General features: G+C 52.1%; 1 protein-coding gene across 2 annotated transcripts; it reads left to right on the top strand.

The window, feature by feature from the left end:
- The first annotated feature begins 4280 nt into the window (after positions 1-4280).
- Positions 4281-22066, top strand: LOC105705170 (putative EP400-like protein). 2 transcript variants are annotated; one of them, XM_064379535.1, is made up of 6 exons: positions 4281-6734; positions 13349-13522; positions 13715-14647; positions 18717-18827; positions 19964-20024; positions 21295-22066. In XM_064379535.1, exons 2-6 carry the CDS (start codon positions 13373-13375, stop codon positions 21462-21464), a joined length of 1425 nt encoding a protein of 474 aa, XP_064235605.1. In that variant the 5' UTR covers positions 4281-6734; positions 13349-13372; the 3' UTR covers positions 21465-22066. The 2 variants fall into 2 exon arrangements, with proteins under 2 accessions (XP_064235605.1, XP_064235606.1); XM_064379536.1 differs by lacking the exons at positions 19964-20024; positions 21295-22066 and having other exon boundaries at positions 13904-14647; positions 18717-19043.
- Positions 22067-26557: the final 4491 nt, after the last annotated feature.

Here is a 26557-nt window from a genome sequence, read left to right as displayed (position 1 = left end):
AGGTTGCAGTGAGCTGAGATCGTGCCACTGCACTCCAGCCTGATTGACAGAGCGAGACTCCATCTCAAAAAAAAAAAAAAAAAAAAAAAAAAGTGTCTCTACTGAACATATACAGACTTTTTTGGCGGGGGTGGGGTGTCATTATTTCCTAAACAATGCTATGTAAGAACTATTTACATGGCATTTACATTGCATTTAGTACTATAAGTAACCCAGAGATGATTTAAACTATACGGGAAGATGTTTGTGAGTTATATGCATTTTGCATCGGGGCTTGAGCCTCTCTGATTTTGGTCTCCATGGGAGGTCCTGATGTTGTGTTAGCACCTGCCTCCGTGGAAGTAGAGACTGGGGTACAAGGATCAAGCGCTGCTTACTCTACACTGTTTTGCACACTTAATTTGTTTAGGTAGTTTGCCAAGTGCATGAACATTTTTGTGCGTGGTAGGGGCATGGGGACGGAGTCTCTGTTGCCTGGGCTGGAGTGCAGTGGCGTGATCTTGGCTCACTGCAACCTCCACCTCCCTGGTTCAAGTGATTCTCCTGCCTCAGTCTCCTGAGTAGCTGGGACTACAGGCACGCATCACCACGCCTGGCTACTTTTCGTATTCTTAGCAGAGACGGGATTTCGCCATGTTGGCCAGGCTGGGCCCGAACTGCTGAGCTAAAGTGATCCACCCACCCCAGCCTCCCAAAATGCTGGGACTACTGGCGTGAGCCACCGTGCCTGGCCATGAATTAATTTTTAAAATAAGGCCCTATCAGCTTTTTTGTCACATGGTCCACTCCTCGGGAACCTTTATTCAGACGTCCTGCCTGATCCTGTGTAGCCACCTGCACTCTGACGGCCCCCAGAGCAGCATCACTCTGCCCCTGTTCAGCCTTTCCTGTCTCCCTGACTTTGTGCTCTCTTCTCCTTTGTTGCAAAGTATTTCTCGTCCTTTGAAGACCACCCCGCATAGCTAAGCGTGCATTAATTCATTCATTTCTCCCCAATGTTCTGCTTCTCCAGTAGTACCTTGGGCTGAACAGTAGTATTTGTGTCTTATTTCTCCAGCTGTAGTGTGGTTCTGTTTTATCCCTATTCAATGAATATTTAATGTAGCATATTTCATGACAGCTTTACCACTAGTGCTGGGGTGGGGGAAGATCAACACTTGGCTGTTCAAGAAAATCAAAGCTGATCAGAGAGTTGGAAGAATTATTGGTTTATTCAGCTTTTTATAGAGTGCATACTATGTGGCAGTTTAGACAAGTAGGCTATAGCTGTGAGCAAAATAAAGAAGCGGGTTGCATCCTAGCAGGTGGGCGGATAAGTGCTCCGGGTTTCACTCTCAGTAGATGGGCAGGTTACGCGGGGGAAGGCTGCCATCATGATGCTCCGAAGCTCACCTGTCTACAGTGGACACGATGAAACCAGGGACATGTCCCACCATTGCAGTGGTCACAGGCAAGAGAAAGGGCTCTTGTGGATCTTCGGATCCCAGGTCACATCTCACTTCCTAGGCACCCCGACTCCCCTGCCCAATTTAAAACCGGCCTCAGCCCGCCCCACCCGAGCTGCTTTGCCTGGTGCTCTTCTAACTGCCTGTTTATCTACCCTCCCCGCCTAGATTGTAGGGCCCACGAGGGGGGCGGCCAGCTGTGCCTGTCAGTGTGGCCGGCGCTCAGCAGGTGTCCAGCGGGCGGGCAAATACAACCCATTGTCCACGTGCGCTTGAATGAACCAACTAGATCCGGGCGGCCGCGGGGGTCGAGAGCCCAGCGCGCTGCCCCGCCCCCCCTCCGGGTCCTCTCCACGTCGATTGGTCCGAGCTGCGCCTGCGTAGTGCCGGCCGGCTGCCGCGCGTGCGCACTGGCTCCGCGTGGGCGGGCGGGCCGGCCGGTTTGGTCCGGTGCGGTAGCGTCGCCGCCCCATCCGCCGTCGCAGCGCTCATCCGCGCCGGGAGCCCTTGGCCGCGTCACCCGCCAGCCACGGTGAGTGACGGCCCGCGTATCCGCTGCTGGGACGAGGCGGGCGTGAGGGGCCTGGCCTACGTTCACCCGGCAGCGCGCACCCGCCGGTTGCCCTCAAGACTCCCCGGACGCGCGCTCCCCTCTCTCGGTCCCATCCTTCGGTGACTCCCGGCTGGGCGAACGCCCACCCCTCCCTCAGTGACCCCTCCGCCCCGTCACGACCCCCCATGAACCGCCACCTTTCTCTCAGTGGCCCCTCCCCCCGTCACGACCCCCCATGAACCGCCACCTTTCCCTCAGTGACCCCTCCCCCCGTCACGACCCCCCATGAACCGCCACCTTTCCCTCAGTGGCCCCTCCGCCCTGTCACGACCCCCCATGAACCGCCACCACTCCCTCAGTGGCCCCTCCCCCCGTCACGACCCCCCATGAACCGCCACCACTCCCTCAGTGGCCCCTCCGACCCGTCACGACCCCCCATGAACCGCCACCTTTCCCTCAGTGACCCCTCCCCCCGTCACGACCCCCCATGAACCGCCACCTTTCCCTCAGTGGCCCCTCCGCCCTGTCACGACCCCCCATGAACCGCCACCACTCCCTCAGTGGCCCCTCCGCCCTGTCACGACCCCCCATGAACCGCCACCCCTCCCTCAGTGGCCCCTCCGACCCGTCACGACCCCCCATGAACCGCCACCTTTCCCTCAGTGGCCCCTCCGACCCGTCACGACCCCCCATGAACCGCCACCTTTCCCTCAGTGACCCCTCCGCCCCGTCACGACCCCCCCATGAACCGCCACCCCTCCCTCAGTGACCCCTCCGCCCTGTCACGACCCCCCATGAACCGCCACCTTTCCCTCAGTGGCGCCTCCGCCCTGTCACGACCCCCCCATGAACCGCCACCCCTCCCTCAGTGACCCCTCCGCCCTGTCACGACCCCCCATGAACCGCCACCCCTCCCTCAGTGACCCCTCCGCCCCGTCACGACCCCCCCATGAACCGCCACCCCTCCCTCAGTGACCCCTCCGCCCTGTCACGACCCCCCATGAACCGCCACCCCTCCCTCAGTGGCCCCTCCGCCCCGTCACGACCCCCCATGAACCGCCACCCCCTCCCTCAGTGACCCCTCCGCCCCGTCACGATCCCCCATGAACCGCCACCTTTCCCTCAGTGGCGCCTCCGCCCTGTCACGACCCCCCCATGAGCCGCCACCCCTCCCTCAGTGGCCCCTCCGCCCTGTCACGACCCCCCATGAACCGCCACCACTCCCTCAGTGACCCCTCCGCCCCGTCATGACCCCCCATGAACCGCCACCTTTCCCTCAGTGGCCCCTCCGACCCGTCACGACCCCCCATGAACCGCCACCTTTCCCTCAGTGGCCCCTCCGACCCGTCACGACCCCCCATGAACCGCCACCTTTCCCTCAGTGACCCCTCCGCCCTGTCACGACCCCCCATGAACCGCCACCCCCTCCCTCAGTGGCGCCTCCGCCCTCTCACGACCCCCCATGAACCGCCACCTTTCCATCAGTGGCGCCTCCGCCCTGTCACGACCCCCCCATGAACCGCCACCCCTCCCTCAGTGACCCCTCCGCCCCGTCACGACCCCCCCATGAACCGCCACCCCTCCCTCAGTGACCCCTCCGCCCTGTCACGACCCCCCATGAACCGCCACCCCTCCCTCAGTGGCGCCTCCGCCCTGTCACGACCCCCCATGAACCGCCACCCCTCCCTCAGTGGCCCCTCCGCCCTGTCACGACCCCCCATGAACCGCCACCTTTCCCTCAGTGGCCCCTCCGCCCTGTCACGACCCCCCATGAACCGCCACCTTTCCCTCAGTGGCCCCTCCGCCCTGTCACGACCCCCCATGAACCGCCACCTTTCCCTCAGTGACCCCTCCACCCCGTCACGACCCCCCCATGAACCGCCACCCCTCCCTCAGTGACCCCTCTCCCCGTCACGACCCCCCATGAACCGCCACCCCTCCCTCAGTGGCCCCTCCGACCCGTCACGACCCCCCATGAACCGCCACCTTTCCCTCAGTGGCGCCTCCGCCTGTCACGACCCCCCATGAACCGCCACCTTTCCCTCAGTGGCGCCTCCACCCGTCACGACCCCCCATGAACCGCCACCTTTCCCTCAGTGGCCCCTCCGCCCTGTCACGACCCCCCATGAACCGCCACCACTCCCTCAGTGGCCCCTCCGCCCTGTCACGACCCCCCATGAACCGCCACCTTTCCCTCAGTGGCCCCTCCGCCCTGTCACGACCCCGCATGAACCGCCACCCCTCCCTCAGTGGCGCCTCCGCCCTGTCACGACCCCCCATGAACCGCCACCACTCCCTCAGTGGCCCCTCCGCCCTGTCACGACCCCCCATGAACCGCCACCTTTCCCTCAGTGGCCCCTACCTCCCAACATACCCCCCTCCCGTGTACGGCCACCCCTCCCTCAGGGACCCCCAGCTCATGACGCACGACGACCCCCTGTGAACGCCCTCCTCTCCTTCAGTTACCTCCCCTATGACCCCCGCCGTGAACGCCAACCCCTCCTCCTTCGACCAGGTAACTTCCCCTTCCTCCTCCTCCTCCCTCCCTGCCCCCGCTCTCCCGTCATCCCGTTTTCTGGTGACCGCTCCCCTCCCCCACCCCCATGACAGAAAACCCCCTGACCTCCCACCCCGTCCCTGGTGATGATCACCGTGAGTACTCAGCCGGTAACCGCTCCTCCCCCTCCGCCGTGACCCTTCACCCTGTCCCCTGGTGCCCACCCGTCACTGCCGCCAGCCTGGTTCCAGCCTCACGAGACTGCTGCTGCCGCCTCCCTCTCGGCCCCTGGTCCAGGTGTCCTGATCGCTGCGGTCGGGGCCGGTCTGCACTCCAGGAAACACGGGAGCGCTTCGCGTGTGGTGAGCATGAGCAATGAAGTGCGTTCCACAGAGTGCCCCCACTCGGCAGCCCCCCAGAACCGACCACGGCCCCTCCCCAGGTCCTGCTCCTGACAGAGGCCTGTGGGTACTGGGAGTTTTCTGCTAGCGGAAAGGAAGAGGCTAATAATACCACCACCTTTACAGTAAACATTGCAAATTGGCACCTTTTATAATAAAGACATTTATCTTGCCCAAGAGCTGGGTGAATATTTCCTCCTTACCAAAACGTTGGTTTACCTGCAGTTCAACCGGCTGAAAGTTCGAGTCTTAGGCTGGTTTGTACACTGCAGGCAGCTGCTTGGCTTTGGTTTCCATTGTCAAATGGATCGCAGTGCCACCGGCTGTTCCGTGCTCACGACCTGATAGTCTTGTCTGGGAACCACAAGTGCGTGTTGTTACCACAGCTCTGCAGCACCAAGGGTACGTCTCAGTCCACCTGCTGTCGCCCCCCACCCGTCTTCAGGGGATATGGTCCAGCACCCGCAATGGATGCCTGAAATCCAGGACAGTAGTGAACACTATGTATACTGTTTTTTCTTACACATCCATCCATACCTATGGTAAAGTTTGATTCGTTAACCAGGCACAGGAAGAGATTAATTGTAGGGTCAAGCCCTACAGGGTCGTGGGGTGTCCCCTATCGCTGTGCTGAGGCGCTGGATCCGAGAAGTAAAGAGACAGGACACGGACTAGAAAAGACAGCTGGACTCGGGGGGCCACACCACCTGTGAGTGGAGACAGGCGAGGCCCCGAATGTCCAGGAGCGTCTGTATTTATTGGGTATAGGTTAGGGGGCAGGGTGGTGAGTGAGGTCATCTTAAGGATAGTGATAGGGTCAAGACAATCACGTGAGCAGTAAACAAGGGGTCCACCCCCATTAGGTCACCCAGGCTAGGAGGTGGGCAGAGCGCAGCAAGGAGTCCACCCCAATTAGGTCACCGAGGCAAGGAGGTGGGCCGTGCGCGGTGAAGAGGGTGCAGTCTGCAATATCTCTTATCTAGGGGCAGGCCGCTTCTAAGGGATTCTATAGGAGGATGCTTTGAGCAGCGACAGAGCTGACCAGGTCTACCGCCACCTGCTGGCGGCTCCCAGTGATTTCTATAGGAGGACGCTCTGAGCAGCACAGTAGCCTCTAGCTGACAAGTTATACAGTCACCAAGGCGCGGTTATACCAGAGGGGTTTTAAGCCCTCGGATGCTCGCAGGATTGCTGGTCTGAGGGCAGCCTTCCACAAGAACTGGACCCAAGGTCCTACAACTCCTTTTTCAGGAGGAGTGGCTCTCGCCCCAAGCCTGCCATACGGCGGGTATCTTTACGATACTGAACGCTGCCGCCTGGGCCATAATTCTTGTCCTGGTATAACTGTTTTCCCTTAAATCGTGCTCTGCACTGTGTCTGCTCCAGGCATTCCTCCGACTGTGAGCTAAGATATAATTATATAGCCGAGTAGTAAGACATTCTTCAGGCACTAATTCTATAATATATGATGATATATACAGGATTATATAAAGGCAATAGCTGAGTAGTAACACTGTAACCTGAGACATTCTTCAGGCACTAATTGTGCCGGGAATCTGCTTAGCTCCCCTTCCTCGGTGCCCAGATGCGGGGTTCCCCACATTAATAATAGCTAATAATAAAATACAGTAACAATATACTGTAACGAAAGTCATGTGAAAGTGATGTCTCCTAATGTGTCTTTGCAGTGCAGTTCACTGAGGGTTACTGAAACCGTGCATAAGGAGAGGCTCACAGTACTTTCTTTTTCAACTTTGGGACTGAGACTTCAAAACTCACTAAATTGTTAGTTGAATGGAGTCGTCCAGGGTGAACAAGGTGACAGTTGCAGCACAAAGGTATTTCACTGACGTGTCTGTCATGTTTTTGCTAAACTAATACACTTTTAAAAATTATTATTTATGCTGTGTGCCTATAATTCCAGAGCTTTGGGAGGCCAAGCCGGGCAGATCACCTAATATCGGGAGTTCGAGACCATCCTGGTCAACATGGTGAAACCCTGTCTCTACTAAAAATACAAAAAATTAGCTGGGCGTGGTGGCGCGTGCCTGTAATCCCAGCTACTCGGGAGGCTGAGGCAGGAGAATTGCCTGAACCCAGGAGGCGGAGGTTGCGGTGAGCCGAGATTGCGCCATTGCACTCCAGCCTGGGTAACAAGAGCGAAACTCCGTCTCAAAAAAAAAAAAAAAAAAAAAAATCTACTCAGGAGACTGAGATAGGAGAATTGTTTGAACCCGGGAGGCAGAGGTTGCAGTGAGCCGAGATCATGCCATTGCACTCCAGCCTGGGCAACAAGGGCGAAACTCCATCTCAAAATATATATATAATTTATAAAAGTGTGTACTGCGTGTTGAGTCACAGTACAGACAAGTAGAGCTCCCTCCTTTAACGATCCCTAACGCTCAGGGAGAGACGGCCTTGCAGTCTTCCTGAGCTGCAGAGCTTTTCTGGCCGTGATTTAGGCACTCCTGGCTCCACCTCTTCCCCCTTGGCCATGGGTATGCTGTCATCTGATAACTGTTTTAGGACTTGAGTGTTGGTGATAATGGAATAATGGGGCTGGAGGATAGTGGGGTGCTGGCGCATTTGCTGGCTGGCATTCACATTTGAAAAAGCCCTGAAATGCATGATTTTGGGTGACGACTCTGAGAAATATGCGGCATGACCCATTTTGAATAGGAGAACAGAATGTTTTAAAGTGATTCTTGGTCCCCTGAGAGTTCAGTGACACCCCCCATGTAGAGGGAGAATGGCAGAGGAATGGGTTCTCTGCAAAGTCAGGTGCTAAGGCCATTCTCAGGAGGAAAAGCGAGTGCTCTTTCACTGTGATTTGCCAAAGTAATTTTTTGTACCTTGGAATGAGCCATATTTTTAATTTTTTAATGTTACAAAATGTACCCTCATAACAATTCAAACAATACAGAAAAATAAGAATTATTTTCAGCCCTTTTGTGCCGTAATCACACCCTCCACCTTTTTTTCCTTTTCACTTAGTAATATGTCTTCAACATCTGCTCATGTCAGGAAATAAATGTTTATTCATTTTATGTTTGCATAACAGTCCATACTGAGGATACAACGTATTTAGTCACCCACTCCCCGTTGATGGATTTCATTTTGTGCCTGTTACTTGCACAGTTTGTACTGAGAGGCGCATTCCTATGTGTGGCTCCTGGAACCTTCTTTGGTTTCGATAGGCTGGATTCCCCCAAATGGGAACTCAGTGCTGTTAGTGGGTCACAGGATATGCATATGTAACACTTAACTTTCAGTAGTTATTGACAGATCAATTCCCAGAAAGTTACAGCAGCTGACATTCCTGAAGCCATGAAGGGAAGGACCCTTTGCTCCCCTGTCTGCCGCACTGCCCGCTGAGTGGGGGGTGCTGTGTCCTGCTACACCGCGTGCTGCCCTTTGTGCCCTGTGGACCATTGGCGCCGCCGCCTCTTCTCTTCTGAAGCCGCCTCTTCTGACGCCGCCTCTTCCGGAAGTTTTCCATTGTGTTCCCCATTTCCTGGAGAGGTTTTCTTTTCTTTTCTATTCTTTTTTGAGATGGAGTCTTGCTCTGTCACCCAGGCTGGAGTGCAGTGGTGCGATCTCAGCTCACTGCAACCTGCCTCTCCTGGATTCAAGTGATTCTCCCACCTTATCCTCCCAAGTAGCTGGCATTACAGGCACGCATCACCACACCCAGCTAATTTTTGTATTTTTAGTAGAGATAGGGTTTTGCCATGTTGGCCAGGCTGGTCTCGAACTCCTGACCTCAAGTGATCCACTTACCTTGGCCTCCCAAAGTGCTGGGATTAGAGGCCTGAGCCAGCACGCCTGGCTGGTGATACACACTTTTAAATGACTAGGGCTTGTGAGAACTCACTGTTGTGACCAAGGGATGATGTAACACCATGAGAAACTGCCCCATGACCTGGTCACCTCCCTTCAGCCCCTTTTCCTCCCACACAGGACTACAATTCCACATGGGATTCGGTGGGGACAGAGACCCAACCATGTTATGTCTCTTCCTTACTTCTGTCTTAGAGGGAAGGCTTTCAAGGCTTTCAGTCTTACCATTGAGTATCATGTTAGCTGGTGGTTAGCCACTGATACTCCTTTTTTTTTTCTTTTTTGAGATGGAGTCTTGCTCTGTCGCCCAGGCTGGAGTGCAGTGGCGCGATCTCGGCTCACTGCAGCCTCCGCCTCCCTGCAGCCTCTGCTCTCCCTCCCGGGTTCAAGCAGTTCTCCTGCCTCAGCCTCCCAAGTAGCTGGGACTATAGGTGCCCGCCACCACACCCGGCTAATTTTTGTATTTTTAGTAGAGATGGGGTTTCACCATATTGTTCAGGCTGGTCTTAAACTCCTGACCTCAGGTGATCCGCCTGCCTCGGCCTCCCTAAGTGCTGGATTGCAGGCGTGAGCCTCTGCGCCTGGCTGCCCCTGATACGCTATCAAGTTGAGGAAGTTTTCTTCTTCCCAGGTTTTCTGTATATAGAACCAGACTTTCACCATGGACCTGCTTCCTTACTCCTAGGTATGTCCTTTAACATCTCCTGTACTGCATATCTGCTGCTGGTGAATTCTTTCCGTCTTGTACATTTGGAAAAAATTTATTTTGTCTTTTATCCTTTTTTTTTTTTTTTTTTTTGAGATGGAGTCTCACTCAGGCTGGAGTACAGAGGTCTGATCTCAGCTCACTGCAACCTCTACCTCCCAGGGGTTTGAGCAGTTCTCCTGCCTCAGCCTCCCGAGTAGCTGGGATTACGGCGTGTGCCACCACGCTCAACTAATTTTTGTATTTTCAGTAGAGATGGGCTTCTGCCATGTTGGCCAGGCTGGTCTCGAACTCCTGACCTCAAGTGATCTGCCTGCTTCGGCCTCCCAAGTGCTGGGATTACAGGTGTGAGCCACCGCACCTTGACGTTTTTTGTCTTTTGTCTTTGTTTTTGAAAGTCTTAGCTGGGTATAGAATTATTGATTGACAGTTGTTTTTTGGCTTAGTGGCCCCCAGGCCTCTACCCACTAGATGCCAGCCATGCTTCCACCCTTCTCAGTGTAACGACCAAAAATACCTCCAGACGTTGCCTGGTGTCTGCCGGGGGCACAGTCTTCCCAAGTAGAGAGCCACTGATCTGTCTTAGAAAGAGACTAGCGTCATCGCGTTTCCGTAGGAAAAGGTGTTCTGAGTTAGAAATAAGGTACAAATAAATTGTTGCCTCGTGTCTTCTGTGCATCTTCTAATTATTATTTTACCAGAGTAGAGTCCCTCATGTAGGGCTGTTGGCCCCACAGGGTCGTGGGGTGTCCCTTATGCTGTGCTGAGGTGTGGGGTCTGAGAAGTAAAGAGACAGGACACTGAAGAACTGGAGAAGAGCAGCTGGACTTGGGGGGCCACGCTACTTAGGAGCAGGGACAGGCGAGGCCCCAAATGTGCAGAAGCGTCTGCATTTATTAGGTACAAGCAGAGGACAGGGTCGTAAGTGAGGTCGTCATCTATAGACTTAGTGATAGGGCATACATAATCCTGTGAATAACAAGCCAGGGAGCCACCCCATTATGTCACCTGGGCAGAGAGGTGGGCCGTGCACAGTAGGGGGCCGTGCCATGCATAGTAGTAGAGGGTCGTGTACAGAAAAGGGGTCCACCCCCATTGGGTCACCGAGGCAAGGAGGTGGGCTGCGTGCAACAGGTGTCGTGCGCAACACTTCTTACCTGGGGACTGGAGACTTCAGAGGATTTCTAATAGAAGGATACTGTAAGCCAGCGCAGTGGGAGCTGACAGACTTGTGCTCTTCTCTTAAGATATTTATGGGAGGATGATTTGAGCCAGCACAGAAGGGAGAAAAGACTGACAGGGTGTACAGCCGCCGTGACTGGTCACACCAGAGGGGTTCTTCTTCCTCGGTTATTTGCGGGATCTCAGGCCTGAGGCTGACTTTCCACAGGAACTGGATGCAAGGTGCTACAACTCCTTTATCAGGAGGAGCGGCTCCTGCTCCAAGCCTACCATACAGCGTGTGCCCTTTCAGGCAGGGCCGCCACCGCCTGGGTCTTTGGTTCTCGTCCTGGTCTGGCTGTTTTCCCACGTGCTGCTTCTGTTCTGTGACTGCTCTGGGCATTCCTCCTACTACAGACGGCTATATGGTTCTATGGAAGGATTGTATAAATCAGCACTAAATGTGTCGGGACAGCTCCGACTACAATACCTATATGATTACGTAGAAAGATTATATGGGACTAAGTATGATTATATGTATAAGCCAGATATAAGTAAGCAGTGAGTTATATGATTATATAGAAAGATTATATGGGACTAAGTGTGATTATATGTATAAGCCAGATATAAGTAAGCAGTGAGTTATATGATTATATAGAAAGATTATATGGGACTAAGTATGATTATATGTATAAGCCAGATATAAGTAAGCAGTGAGTTATATGATTATATAGAAAGATTATTTGGGACTAAGTATGATTATATATATAAGCCAGACATAAGTAAGCAGCGAGTTATGCTTCAGGCACTAATTGTGCCCGGGGTCTGCACGGTTCTCCTTCCTCGGTGTCCCTGGGTGTTTCCTATACCTCATGTGCAAACTTTGTGTACGTGGAAGAAGAGTTTACTAGTAAGGAAAATCACTTTTTAAAAACATGGCTTTTTTCCCTGCGGATATAAAAATACCACATAGTAATTATAGAACATTTAGAAAGTACAAACAAGTATAAAAAGGCAAAGAATCAGGCCGGGCGCGGTGGCTCAGGCCTGTAATCCCAGCACTTTGGGAGGCCGAGGTGGGTGGATCACCTGAGGTCAGGAGTTCAAGACCAGCCTGGCCAACACCGTGAAACCCCATCTTAAAAAAAAAAAAAAAAAAAAAGGGAAAGAATCATTATCATCCACCTAACCCAGAGACCACCACCTGTGGACACATTTTGAGTCTTTTTATTAAATCTTTAAAATTATATAATTTTGTATCTTGAATTTTTCCATTTAAAATTGAACATAAACAGTGTATTTATCAAGCACTTTCTTTTTTGAGACAGAGTCTTGCTCTGTTGCCAGGCTGCAGGGCAGTGGCGCGATCTCTGCTCACTGCAGCCCTCACCTCCCAGTTCAAGTGATTCTCCTGCCTCAGTCTCCTGAGAAGCTGGGATTTCAGGTGTCCGCCACCATGCCCGGCTAATTTTTTTGTATATTTAGTAGAGACGGGGTTTCACCATGTTGGTCAGGTTGGTCTGAAATTCTTGACCTCGTGATCCGCCTGCCTTGGCCTCCCAGAGTGTTGGGATTACAGGCGTGAGCCACGGCGTCTGGCCTTATCAAGCACTCTTGATAACGGTTTTGCTGGTGGGCGTGGCCCGTGCATGCCTGGCTCGCCACACTTGTGCTTGGACGTGAGCTTGCACCGTTGTTCACGTAGGCTCCGTCTTCGGTGTCCCTGAGCGTCAGGCGTTAGGAGAGGCGGCTTCTGTAGTGGCTGGTATCTTTGCAGCTTTTCGAATGTTTCCCTTGAATTTCTATGGTGGTTATGATGGAAAAGACATCAGGTCTTGAGCCATGCATAAAATGCATTTGTTGATAATACATGTACTTCATTAAAAAACACGTGGCAGGTGGGAGCTGGACTCCCCTCCCCCCTGCCCCGGGGTCAGGCCACACCTGGAGTGCCCCAGATCCACTCTGCGCCTGCGTTTCCAGTCTGTCTCTGGAATGACTACTTCTGAAATGGATTCCCGTTGCCTTTTTCTACCAGGTAGTATGCACTGAGTCTTTCAGGACACATTAAATCCTGAAAACCATCAATAAACGATTCAGTCTTCACGCGGGATCAAATCCGTGGCACTGATGAAGTTTTAGCACGGGGGTGGGTAGTGTCCAAGTCTCAGATTCAGGGGCAGGCTCAGGACCTATCCAGAATGTTGGCCTGTAGTGACGCCCGTGGGCCTCAGAGCCCGTGTGCCTGGAGCTGGGACAGTGGCGCCACCACGTGGTAGCGTGAGCCAGGCAGCTCCTTGCTCCTTGCCTGTTTCTCTCTGTGTAAATGAGCTGTCAGTCAGAGTGACTTGATGGCATTGCTGTGAAAACTAAATGAGATCACATAGGGGGCTTAGATAACTGGCCTTGGTGACCCTGAGCCACCGTCTGCCTCCGTCTGTGATCCCGCTGTGCTGCGTGGCTGTCCCTTCTCCCGTCCCGTGCTCTTCACTGTCAGCACTGTCAGCCGCTCACAGTAGGGTTGGATTAGGCAGGTGTTAGTACTTCAGTGCATGACAAGTGATGACAAGCATCCCCGAGCATCTCTCACTGAGCAGATACTCTGATCTGAGCCTTTTCTGCCCTGGGTAGCAGTTTGGTGCCTGGGTTTGCTGGGCCCGCATTTCCAGACAGGGGTGCAGGCTCTGAAAGGCGCCCAGGCATGGAGCTCGCCTCACTCAGCTCTAACTTTCTGCATTTGTTTAGGGAGCGCTTCCTGAAGACGTGGCCATGCAGCATGTCAGCAGCTCCCAGAGCAGCCAACGCCACGTCCAGTGGCCCAGGGCCTGCCCCGGCGTGGGCGAGGAGCCACCAGCATGTTCCCAGCTGCCCCCACTCCTCACGCTGCCATCCCCCAGCTGCCATCTGCAGCCGCTGATGGTGAGGGGGGCCCTGCGGGTGGGCAGAACATGAATGTCGCCCTGCAGGGCATGGGCCCTGGGCTCGAGGTTTCACTGGCCCCACTCCGCTCCCCAGCCCACCTCTCCAGACTTCCAGTTTGATGCCTAGCCATGGCAGTTCTAGGATGGGTCTCCGTCATACATTCAGGTCACGTCCCCCCTGTCCCAGCAGGTCCAGACCCAGAGCCCCACGCAGCCCAGCCCTGGGCCGGGGCAGGCCTTGCAGAATGTGCGTGCAGGTGCCCCTGGCCCCGGGCTGGGTCTCTGCAGCAGCAGCCCCACCGGGGGCTTCGTGGATGCCAGCGTACTGGTGAGGCAGATCAGCTTGAGCCCATCCAGTGGCGGACACTTTGTGTTTCAGGATGGGTCAGGACTCACCCAGATCGCCCAGGGGGCCCAGGTGCAGCTCCAGCACGCGGGCACACCCCTCACGGTCCGAGAGCGGAGACTCTCCCAGCCCCACACACAGTCAGGGGGCACCATCCACCACCTGGGACCCCAGAGCCCTGCGGCTGCTGGCGGGGCCGGCCTCCAGCCCCTGGCCAGCCCAAGCCACATCACCACGGCCAACCTGCCGCCTCAGATCAGCAGCATCATCCAGGGCCAGCTGGTCCAGCAGCAGCAGGTGCTGCAGGGGCCGCCGCTGCCCCGATCCCTGGGCTTCGAGAGGACGCCCAGCGTGCTGCTGCCTGGGGCTGGGGGCGCAGCCGGGTTTGGGATGACCTCCCCACCCCCGCCCAGCAGCCCTTCCAGGACTGCCGTGCCCCCAGGCCTTTCCAGCCTCCCACTCACGTCTGCGGGGAACACGGGAGTGAAGAAGGCTCCCAAGAAGTTAGAGGAGATTCCCCCAGCTTCTCCGGAGATGGCACAGATGAGGAAGCAGTGCCTGGACTATCATTACCAGGAGATGCAGGCTCTCAAGGAGGTCTTCAAGGAGTATTTGATTGAACTGTTTTTCTTGCAACATTTTCAAGGGAATATGATGGATTTCTTAGCTTTCAAGAAGAAACATTATGCTCCATTACAAGCATATCTTAGGCAGAATGATTTGGAAGTCGAAGAGGAGGAGGAGGAGCAGGAGCACTCTGAAATCATTGATGGCGAGGTAACAGTTCTGGGTTTTGGTACTTGTCATGGGAAGCAGAGCTCAGGGATTCTGCTGCATGCAGGTTCAATGCAAGCCTTACCATCTTAGAGCATGCGTTCTAGGCACTTCACTGTTAAAACACACTGGCCGTGACCTTGATAGTGATTTAAAGATGCTCAGAGGCCCCCACATTTACAGATGGTGGTGCTGGGGATCCCAGCGCACAGCTGAACCCCCAGCAGCTCCCCTCTCTCCAGCGCTGTTTCAGTCAGGCACCTCTGTGGCAGGTGCTCACGGGAGCAGTGTCCTGGCACCTTTCTTGGAATGCCACCACATTTGCCTGCTCCCAAATGGTGGTGCTGGGCAAGGTGAGAATGCCCACAGTCCACACTTGCCAGCTGCCTGAGGTCAGGGCTGGCTGGGGCCAAATCCAGGGTTCCAAGATTCCTAAACACACATCTCAGTGTCAGAGTTTCTCAGCAAGTTATAGCTCTGACTTAGAATATAGAGAGCAAAAATTTATACAATTTATTTTTATTTTTTTGTGACAAAATCTCGCTCTGTCGCCCAGGCTGGAGGGCAGTGGTTCCATCTCGGCTCACTGCAACCTCCACCTCCGGGCTTCAAGCAATTCTCCTGCCTCAGCCTCTCTAGTAGGTGGGGCTACAGGCGAGCGCCACCAGGCCTGGCTAATGTTTTTGTATTTTTAGTAGAGATGGGGTTTCACCATGTTGGCCAGGCGTGTCTCTAACTCCTGGCCTCAAGTGATCCACCCTCCTTGGCCTCCCAAAGTGCTGGGATTACAGGCATGAGCTGCCATGTGTGACCTATTTACAGAATTTCAAGGGAGCAGTTCTTTTTTTTTTTTTTTTTTCTCTTTGAGATGGAATCTTGCACTGTTGCCCGGGCTGGAGTGCAGTGGCGTGATCTCGGCTCACTGCAACCTCTGCCTCCCAGGTTCAAGCGATTCTCCTGCCTCAGCCTCCTGAATACCTGGGATTAAAGGTGCCTACCACCACACCTGGCTACTTTTTTGTATTTTTAGTAGAGATGGGGTTTCACTATGTTGGCCAGGCTGGTCTCGAATGCCTGACCTCGTGATCCACCCAGTTTGACCTCCCAGGGAGCAGTTCTTAAATCCACAATCACATGAGAAGATACTCGCTTTCTTCTCAGAAAACAATAAGTAAATAAATGTAAGTATGTAGAACACGTGAACTACTCAGACTAACAATATAAATTAGCCTGTTTAACCGTGTAACACGCCTGTATGCGTGTATGTGTGTAAAAACTTTCAACAAAGAGGTAATTTTGTTTTGAGTACACATGGAGACTGTTTATAAACAGAAACCTCAATAACATTCACAAAATCAATTTTCTGGCCGGGCGCGGCGCTCACGCCTGTAACCCCAGCACTTTGGGAGGCCGAGGCAGGCGGATCACCTGAGGTCAGGAGTTGGAGAGCAGCCTGACCAACACGGTGAAACCCTGTCTTAACTAAAAATACAAAAAAATTAGCTGGGTGTGGTGGCAGGCACCTGTAATCCTAGCTACTTCAAGAGGTCGAGGCAGGAAAATTGCTTGAACCCAGGAGGCAGAGGTTGCAGGGAGCCAAGATCTCACCATTACACTCCAGCCTGGGTGACAAGAGTGAAACTCTGTCTCAAAAAAAAAAAAAATCAATTTCATTTGAACTGTCCTCTCCCTATAATGCAATAAAATGAGAAACCAATTAAACATGTACTATATTTGGAAACCAGGAAGCTTGCCCGTAAGGTATCCGTAGGTTGAGGAGAATGTCTTCATGGAGGCATCCTGAGCCGTGCCACAGCCTGCCGGTCTCGTGGGGTCCACTGAAGGTCTGCTTAGAAAGCTCCTCACAGTATTCAGTTAAACAAGAAATACTGAAGATAAGCAGCCGAATAGCTTTGATAGTCACATGAAGAGTGTGTTAACTGTTGTGTTAAAGTGTACTTCTAAATGATAGAAAGAAGTCTTTGTAGAATCTGACTAGCATCTTAGGAATTTATCAGCATTTGATAGGAAAATACTGGAAGTTTACTCACACTGTGGTTTTCCAGGAACGTTTTCCTCTGTGTGATGTTCGCGTTCCAGCTGCTGCTTGTGTGTTTCAGCCTCACTTTGCTAACATGATCCCGTTATCAAACTTCATTAGAGCTGTGAACTCTGTGGTGCCTAGTCAGTATTGAATTCATCCAAATTATTTCAACTAATTAGGTAAATTTGCCTATGGGTTTTTTACTTGAGGAATTGGTGCAAGTGAAAAACACACTTTTTAAGCCTTTGAACAAATTATATACGTAAGGCCGGTTGCCTCGCAGGGAGCTCGGACGCACCCCCCCTCCTTTTTTCCGAAAGCTCGGACAAGCTGGGACGTGCTGGGACATGCTGGGACGTGTTCCCTCCTCCCCTTCTCGCACAGCCTGGCCTTCAAACAAAGCCCTGTAACCATACCCAATAGTAGTCCTGCTTTGCCCACACCCTGCTCTCCCAAACCAATCGAGCTATTTCACTGCCTATAAAACCCCACGTCTGAGAGGAGTCGGTGCAACTTCTCCGGCCCCTCCTGTCGGACCGCAGAACCTCGCCTGGGAGCCTGAATAAACCCTTCGCATTGGATCTTCTTGTGCTGGCCTCAGTTTCTTCATTTTAAACCCAGCGAGAACAAACCTTACAATATACATTTGAAACCTTAATAATCATTACATCGAATTTTCAGGAAATTTTCAGAACTATTTAGAAGTCAGTGTGTAAACTGACGTTGATGTGTTAGTGCCTTGCTTCTCAGCATACTAGACTCTTCCTGCCGACGCCTTTGTGCATTTGCAGTTAATATATCAGAAATTGTGAGTGTCAAGAGAATGGCGCCTCCATTTCCCTTTGTTGATTTTTTCATTTATTTTTATTTTTTTAAGACGGAATTTCACTATTGTCAAACCAGGCTGGAGTGCAATGGTGTGATCTCGGCCCTCGGCAACCTCCACCTCCTGGGTTCAAGCAATTCTCCTGCTTCAGCCTCCCGAGTAGCTGAAATTATAGGCACCTGCCACGCTCGGCTAATTTCTGTATTTTTAGTAAAGACAGGGTTTCACCTTGTTGGTCAGGCTGGTCTCAAGCTCCTGACCTCGTGATCCGCCAGCCTCGGCCTCCCAAAGTGCTGGGGTTACAGGCATGAGCCACCTTGCCTGGCTGATATTTGATTTGTTCAAAAAATTCACTTGTGGTATCATATACAGAACGTAAGTTTTGCCGTCTGCCTTATTTAAGTATTTTTAAATTGTTTATTCCAGGGTACTGATGTATTACGGTTTGGTTTTGATTATTTGTGATGCTACGTGCTTGTATATAATTAGCCTTCTGGACATATTTAGCTGGAAGAACCTGTTTCTTTTCTTTTTTTTTTCTTTCCAGACTTGTCAGCCGGAAGTAAGACCCAGTTTCTTTTTTCTTGCATTTCTCTCTGTGATTTCAAGCTGTAAAGTGCCATTTGACTTTTGAGTTCATTTAATTCCAAGGGTATTCCCATTTGAATGCCCTGGACGTGAAGCAGTTAATGTCTCTGGAAAGATGCTTTGCTTTGCTTACTCTAAGAGGCTCTCCTTACGGAGATGCAGATTGACTTGTCTTTCTGTTTTATCAGATCCAAGTGTGTTTTTAAGAAATGCTACATTTTCAGTGGGAGTGGTTTTTGTCATTCTTCCCCTCCCCCACCATAGCCTCCCCAGGCATCTGCAGGCTCTGCCCCGAAGGGCCGGCCTCCGCCTGACAGCTGCCACTGGGTTCCCACACGTAGCTGTGTGGACACAGCCCAGGCAGCCCAGCCGCGGCTACCTGCCGGCCACAGATTGAGGTTTAAAGTGGACTTAAAACAGCTTCAGTGCCCAGGGCCAAATTTGTTCTTTCCAGCCCTGTGAGGACTTAAATTGCATCAGCGAGCCATGTGTTCCGTGACCCTTTGTTAGCGGCCAGGCTGCCAGCTGCGTGGGATGTGCAGGTGGTGATCAACTCTGTGAAATTTAAACGTTATTTTCCTTCTTCCTCCCTTCCCTTTGAATATCCTTCTCAGGTAAAGGTTGTGGCCAGAGTTCGCAGGCAGCCTGGCACTCCTGTGGCGATGGCAACCCAGCTTCCGCCAAGGGCTCCTGCAGCCTTTTCGCCCCAGCAGCTGCCGCTCGAGGTACTTCCCAGTGGCCCCACAGTGCGGGTCCCCAGACTTGCCTCTCTCGGATTTGGGGACTCAATGTTATGTGGCAGAACCCGGAGGTCTCCCAAGAGCCTGTCCTCCGTTGTTAAAAATACGTCTTGAGGCGTCTGTGTGAAGGCTCTTAGTTTAATGCATGACTGCTGTGACTCTACCCTCCTGTTACTGAAATTAAAAAGCGTTTGTCTCTGATCACTGGTTCTGTTAACTTTTCTGCTGGAATGTTTTCATTTGCGTTTGCTTTTCTGTTTGCATCTGTCATTGCTTCATTGCTTCCGTGTGATTGTGGCCTCTTCCCCCCCTTCTTTGTCTGCTTTTAAACAAGTACATTTTCTAATTGTTTTCTGGTTACAGGGATTTGATTTTGTTCTTTAAACATAGTTCAGGGGACGAGTAGCAAAAAACAATGATATTAAATTTCATAATACAAGGAAGTTACTGGAAACTGCAACTCAGTTATTACGTGTCTTTTTCTTTTTTTTTTTTTTGAAATGGACTCTCGCTCTTGTTCCCCAGGCAGGAGCACAGTGGCGTGATCTCGGCTCACTGCCACCTCTGCCTCCCGGGTTCAAGTGATTCTCCTGCCTCAGCCTCCCGAGTAGCTGGGACTACAGGTTCCTGCCACCACACCTGGCTATTTTTTTTTTTTTTTTGTATTTTTGGTAGAAACGGGGTTTCACCATGTTAACCAGCCTGGTGTTGAAGTCCTGACCTCAGATGATCCGTCCACCTTGGCCTCCCACAGTGCTGGGATTACAGGTGCCTGCCACTCTGCCTGGCCTAATTTTTGTACTTTTAGTACAGATGGGTGTCACCATGTTGGCCAGGCTGGTCTCAAACTCGTGACCTCAGGTGATCCACCCGTCTCAGCCTCCCAAAATGTTGAGATTACAGGCGTGAGCCACCGTGCGACATTTCTATACACTTCAAAATATGTTTTAAAAATCATGTTAAAATATGCGTGACATTTACCATTGTAACCATTTTTAAGCGTCCAGTTCAGTGGCATGAAGCACATTCGCATGGTGTGCAGCCGTCGTCCAGAGCATTTTCATCTTCTCAGACTGAAACTCTGCCCTATGAAATGCTAACTCCCCATTCCCCTCCCCCAGCCCCTGGCAGCACCACTGTACCGTCTGTCTGCGGACGGGAATCACTACTCCAGGGCCTCAGGTAAGTGGAATCACGGAGTCTTTGTCCCTCTGTGTTGTCGTCCTCAGCATCACGTCTTCAGAGTTCATCCACACCGGCCCCCGGAGCAGAACCACCTTCCTTTGTAAGGCTGAGTGTGTTACCTGCCGGGGGCAGACTGCGTGTGTTCCATCTGTGGAGCTGTTGTGAACCGTGCTGCCGTGAAGACGGGCGTACGGATCTCTTCGGGTTCCTGCTTTCCGGTCTCTGGGGCATATACCCAGAGTGGAATTGCTGGATCACGAAGTAACTCTGTGTTTAACTTGTTTAGGGAAGTCCACACCGCTTTCATAGTAGCTGCAGCACTTTACATCCCACCAGCAAGAATGAGGGTTTTCTTTCTCCACATCCTTGCCAACGTGTGGACATTTTTTTTTATAGTGGCCACCCTTACAGGTGTGCTGTATGCTTTATGATGTAATAGAAAAATATTACTGAATATGCATGTGTGTATGGCTGAAGACAGAGTTTGAGTCGGTCAGTCAGCACTGTTGATGGTTCAAAACTGACCAGTGAGGGAGGACGCATTTGAAAAAACAGCTTTAACTCACAGCACCAAATGGCATTGGTGACGTATACGGAATCCCATAGGAAGAGCGTGGAGGGATGGACGGGCTGCTGGGAGCGGGCTGCAGGCTGTGGGGTGGCGCAGTGTGCTCCACCTGTGGCCGGCAGCAAACGGAAGGACCCACACAGAAGGCAGGGCTGCTCCGCCCCACCCTTCCCCCGTCATGTTCTTAATGGTGAGAGCACAGGTTGAGTTCAGTGTGATTGTCCAACAAACTGGCTGTGGGCAGTGTGGCTTTTATTTATATATTCTTTTGAGACGCCCAGGCTGGAGTGCAGCGGCGCCATCTCGGCTCACTGCAACCTCCACCTCCTGGGCTTAAGCAGTTCTCATGACTCCACCTCCCAAGTAGCTGGGATTACAGGTGTGCACCAGCACACCCGGCTAATTTTTGTATTTTTAATAGAGAGGGGGTTTCACCATGTTGGTCAAGCTGGTCTCAAACTCCCAAGTAGCTGGGATGACAGGCAGGAGCCACCATGCCTGGCTCTTTTCTTCAATTTCTGACTGTGAAAAATTTCAATTACTCACAATTTTGAGAGTAGGCGGTGAACGGTGAACTCAGCAGCTGTTCACGTTCTCCACGTTTATGTGTTCTACCTGTGTGTCTCCACACATCGTGAAGTTGTCACGGTCGTGACTGTTTGTTTATTGCTGGGTCCTTTGTCGTCTATCTCCCAACAGGAACAGGTCCCAGGGGACCGCCATCGCCCACACCCCCAAGGCATGGTTTTCCTGCCTGCCTTTGCTTCTCCTTCTCTTACGACACTGGTATTTTGAAGCGCCCAGGCCAGTTGCTCTGCGGAGGCATCACAGCCTGGGCATTCCGTTTCTCACTGCTCATCTTAGGCTGAACATTTCTGCCAAGAATGCCATGGAGGCGGAGCTGTGCACGCATGCACTTCTCAACGAAGCCGTGCAGGCCGGTTAGGGAGATGCGGACGCCAGCGGGCCGGGTGCTGTGCTTCCTGTGGGAGGGTGTCCTCCGGGGACACTGGGCCGAGGTGCTCTCTGTCACGTGCTCGGCTTGGCCCAGGACTGAGGCTTAGCGGCAGGAGAGGCTGGCAGTAGGGCGTGGAAACCAAAACCCCAGCTTCCGCACGAGGCCACACGTGCAGCGCCAAGGCCGCGCCGGGTGAACTCCTGTGCCATGGGGCTGGGCCTGCCCCTGTTCACTAAGAGGATGAACACGGCCGTCTGCCTGACTCAGCCTCACATCTCCATGATATGTTAACATATTGGCTCAAAACAACAAATTTCCTTTAACATTTTAAATGAGGTAAAGAAACAAAAGTGGGCCAGGTGCAGTGGCTCGTGCCTGTAATCCCAGCACTTTGGGAGGCCGACGTGGGTGGATTGCTCAAGGTCAAGAGTTCAAGACCGGCCGGCCTAACATGGAGAAACCCCATCTCTACTAAAAATACAAAAATGGCGGGGGCCTGTAATCCCAGCTACTCAGGAGGCTGAAGCAGGAGAATGGCTTGAACCCAGAAGGCAGAGGTTGCAGTGAGCTGAGATCGCGCCACTGCACTCCAGCCTGGGTGACAGAATGAGACTCCACCTAAAAAAAATAATAAAGGAAAGAAAAGAAACAAAAGCAGTTTTTTTTTTTTTTTTTAATATGGTCTTGCTCTGTCACCCAGCCTAGAGTGCAGTAGTGCGATCTCGGCTCATTGCAACCTCTGCCTCCTGGGCTCAAGCAATCCCCCGGCCTCAGCCTCTCTAGTAGCTGTGACTATAGGCGCCACTATGCTCAGCTAATTTTTAAAAAATTTTTTGTAGAGATGGGGGTCTCGCTATGTTACTCAGGCTGGTCTAGAACTCCTGGACTCAAAGTGATTCTCCTAGTAATCTGTAGAACTCCTGGGCTCAAGCAATTCTCCTAGAAATCTCTAGAACTCCTGGGCTCAAGCGATTCTCAGTTTCCCAACTAGCTGGGGTTACAGGTGTGAGCCACCATGCCAGCTAAATTTTCAGTTTTTTATTAAAAAAAAAATTAATGTTGGCCTGATACAGTGGCTCACATCTGTAATCTCAGCACTTTGGGAGGTCGAGGTGGGTGGACTACTTGAGCTCAGGAGTTCAAGATCAGCCTGGCCAACATGGTGAGACCCTGTCTCTATCTACTAAAGATATAAAAATTAGCTGGTGGTGGGGGTGTGCACCTGCAATCTAAGCTACTGGGGAGGCTGAGGCAGGAGAATCGCTTAAAAACCCAGGAGGCAGAAGTTGCAATGAGCAGAGATCACGCCACTGCACTCCAGCATGGGCGACAGAGTGAGACTCCGTCTCAAAAAAAAAAAAAAAAGTAATGTTCTCCAGCCTTGAACTCCTGACCTCAGTGATCCGCCCACCTCGGCCTCCCAAAGTGCTGGGATTACAGGCCTGAGTCACCATGCCCGGCCTCCCAAAGTGTTGGGATTACAGGCATGAGCCACCACACCATACCATTCTAGTTTTTCTTTTTTTTTAATTTTATTTTTATTTTATTTTATTATTTTTAATTCAGATGAGGTTTCACCATGTTGGTCAGGCTGGTCTTGAACTCCTGACCTCAGGTGATCCGCCCACCTTGGCCTCCAAAGTGCTTGGATTACAGGCATTCTAGTTTTTCTCTGAAACTTAACATTCTGCTTGAAGAAGGGCTCATATATAAGGATACTGAAACAAATGTTGTTGGATATGATAATGGTGCTAGAGGATCAATACATACACATTTCATATCCCAATTTCCCACAAACAGCAATCAGTGTATTGACAGGTGCTGCAGATCACTCTGCTGGAGTTGATTCTGAGGCTGTCTTTGGGGACCAGGAGATGTGCTCTGGAAGTGACTGTCACAGACGCAGGATTCAGTCCCCCAGATGAGGCAAGGCCTGAGGGTCTGCGCTTGTGGGGGAAGGTTTGTTATGCCTTCTTCCAAGTAAACAGACACAAAGCAATCCCTAGAGCAGCTCTGGCGCATGTGCTGGACACCTCTGCAGGGTCTGCGTGGCTCTGCCCTCGTTTCAGTTAGAGTTGAGAGTACAACACGTTTTCATGTATGAGCTTTATAAAACCTAAGCCTGCTTTGTACTCAGTAAACATTTAGACGTTTTTCTTTTCACATGACTCTCCAGTTACTAAGATTTTGTTTGCTGTCAAATGTACACAAGCCTTCTGTTTTTGGTGAAGACATATTATGGACTTAGAGCTTTCTTTCTTTCCACAAATATTTTTGACATTGTAATTTTTGCCTTAGTTTATACAACTGTTTTTGTAGGCCCTGGTATCACATGGGTACCTCTGGGGACTTAATTCTGCTTCCATTTTTGGTTAGCAGTGGTGACTGGCGTTTCCTGTCGACATACTACTTCTGAAGCCTGGTTCCCTGTGCTGCCTTTAGCAAGTGGTACACAGAAAAGCACTAGGCGATGAGAAGAGTGTTTTTGTTCCTGTCAAATTCAAAGGCTAATACGGAGGGGTTTTTATGAGTTTATTTATGATCATTGGCCAATAGCCCTACGCTGTGATACCATGTTCTTTGTTATAGAACTCGAAGGGACAGTAGAGAGACCCTTATTTTAAAATCAGTGTGATGTAAGTCAATGCACGTTTATACTTCCTGTAATTTTTGTCTTCTAATAGCAAATACATATGGGGACTCCTGGACCTGGAGATGTGAATCCCATGAAAATGAAAGCGTTTAGGAGGCAGCGAACACTGGCTCCCACGGGCAGGTAGCAGTCACCCAGCATGGAGCCAGCTCGCAGACAAAAAGGAAACCACGCAAGCCTAGCAGTGCATTTCCCAACGTTTTTCATTTTGACTAAGTCAACGAGTGTGTGCCCAATGGCTTCTGTGGGCTCACGGGTCACCGCTGTGCCTCCTGTCACCTCTGGCTTGGAGGGAAGTGATTTTACACTCAGCTATCGTTTTGCCCAGTTAGTGCCTTGTGCTGGAGGCATGGGAGGCGGGCCTGGGAGGCCACGGCACTCATGGAGCGGCAGGGCCTGGGCCTCAGCTCTCTGCCCAAGAGCTTCCCCAGGCTGGCCAGGCTGGTCAGACTCTGGCATGTGAGTGTCCCCGCACTCACTGTCCAGCCACACCCCTCCTCCCCCATGGCAGGATCCCTGGGAGTAGGCCACTCGGCAGTGGGCATGGACTCAGAGCAAAGCTAGATGGGTGCCTCGAGCTTGGTCCTGCCAGGGCCTGAGGCTGCCTCCCTTCCTGGCGAGGATCAGAGACAGGATGCTCTGTCCTCAGTGCCTTTTGTGCTATTTCCGTGTCCTGCACCAGGGACAGTGTAGCATGGACTTTGAAGGAGGAACCTGGCCCACTGTGCTGTGACTGGATTTCATGTCACACTGTCTTTTGATGTCAGAGGCCTCACCTGGAAGTGGGCCCTCCTGGGATGGGTGTGCAGCACCCGGAGGCGGGATCAGGTGGCCTCTCCAGCAGCGAATGCCGACAGCACCAGGTATCTGTGTGCTGAAGCACCCGGAAGGTGCCAGTCCAGGAGTGGGCCGTGGGAGCCAGGAGCAAACTGAGGCTCTGGGGCTGCCGCACGCCTTGTCACCTGCTGATTGCTCCTGGGCGGAATGGGCCTTTGCACCTGTGTATTCACCCAGCCCTAGGCACAGGCTGCCAGTGTCTGCACAGACTCAGTTTATCCTCCAGGTGATTGAAAACCAAACTCTCAAGAGTTTTGATATATTTTCCTAACTTTTCCCAAGTAGAAGCATTCTCATTTTCTCTGTGATGATCTCACGTTGTCTTCACACACACTGTTGTTTGCTCTGTGGGGCCTGTGCTGTGATGCTCGGAGTGCGGGCTGCCGTGCGACTGGCGATCGGCCCTGCCCTCGCTGGCTCCGGATGTGGCCATGTGGTGTCACCTCACCCGTCTGTTGTCTCATCTGTAAGATGGGAGCAGCTGCGATGATCACACTTCTCAGGTCTGTTCTGAGGACTAATGCTGTTATACCTGAAAGGTGCTTAGCACAGCGCCACGCTGGAAGCACGCAGTGTCAGTTAATACCATACTAAAATATTAACATTCTATAAATGTAATGGCAAACTTTAATTTTTTAAACATATCCACCTTTTTGTTGTAAACTCAGGGGCGCAGGAGCAGCTCTGTTGCACAGACACACTGCGTGTGGTGACGCCTTGGCTTTCAGCGCCTCCGTCACCGGAATCACAAAACCATTCCCACTAAGAAATCTCCCAGCACCCGCCTTTCCCTCTCCCTGCACCGTCCGCGTCTCCGGTGTCTGTCATTCCACACGCCACGTCTGTGTGGACATGGAGTCAGCGCCTGCTTATGGTGAGAGTGTGCGCTGTCCTCCGGTGTCCGAGTTGTTTCACTTAGGACGATGGCCTCTGTTTCCATGCACGTTGCTGCGAAGGACACAGTTTCATTGTTTTTTACGGCCGGATGGTATTCCGTCGTGTATATGCACCACGTCTTTATCCAGTTGTCTGTGGGTGGGTGCTTAGGTTCATTCTGTGTCTTTGCTGTGGTGAATTGTGTCACAGTAAACAGGCAAGTGCGGAGATCGCTTCAGTAGGTTGATTTCTTCCCCTTTGGATACACACGTAGGAGCGGGACTGCTGGACTGGATGGTAGTTCTGCTTTTAGTTTTTGCCATTCTATTTTCCAGAGAGGCTACGCTAATTTACATTTCTGCCAACACATCCTTGCCAGCGTCTGTGGTTTTTTGCCTTTAATTTTTGGAAGTTTGCATTGCTAATAGAATATATTGTAGTTTTTACTTTTTTTGAGACGAAGTCTTGCTCTGTTGCCAAGCTGGAGTGCAGTGGCGCAATCTCGGCTCACTGCAACCTCCTTCCCCCGAGTTCAAGCAATTCTCCTGCCTGAGCCTCCTAAGCATCTGGGATTCCAGGCGCCTGCCACCACACTCCAGTTTATATATATACATATATAGTATTTTTAGTAGAGACGG

The sequence above is a fragment of the Aotus nancymaae genome, unplaced genomic scaffold, assembly GCF_030222135.1.
Source record: "Aotus nancymaae isolate 86718 unplaced genomic scaffold, 86718_ANA_hifiasm-v0.15.2.pri h1tg000021l, whole genome shotgun sequence".
NCBI lineage: Eukaryota > Metazoa > Chordata > Mammalia > Primates > Aotidae > Aotus > Aotus nancymaae.
The sequence above is the reverse complement of the archived record's forward strand: the minus strand, read 5'-3'. Positions and strand labels throughout refer to the sequence as shown.

Excerpts from the sequence above, each read along its gene's own strand:
- LOC105705170 (XM_064379535.1), top strand. The coding sequence starts at position 13,373 with ATGCAGCATGTCAGCAGCTCCCAGAGCAGCCAACGCCACGTCCAGTGG. Across the intron at positions 18,828-19,963 it reads CCCAGCAGCTGCCGCTCGAG|CCCCTGGCAGCACCACTGTA; the intron begins GTACTTCCCAGT and ends CCCCTCCCCCAG. Across the intron at positions 20,025-21,294 it reads TCACTACTCCAGGGCCTCAG|GAACAGGTCCCAGGGGACCG; the intron begins GTAAGTGGAATC and ends ATCTCCCAACAG.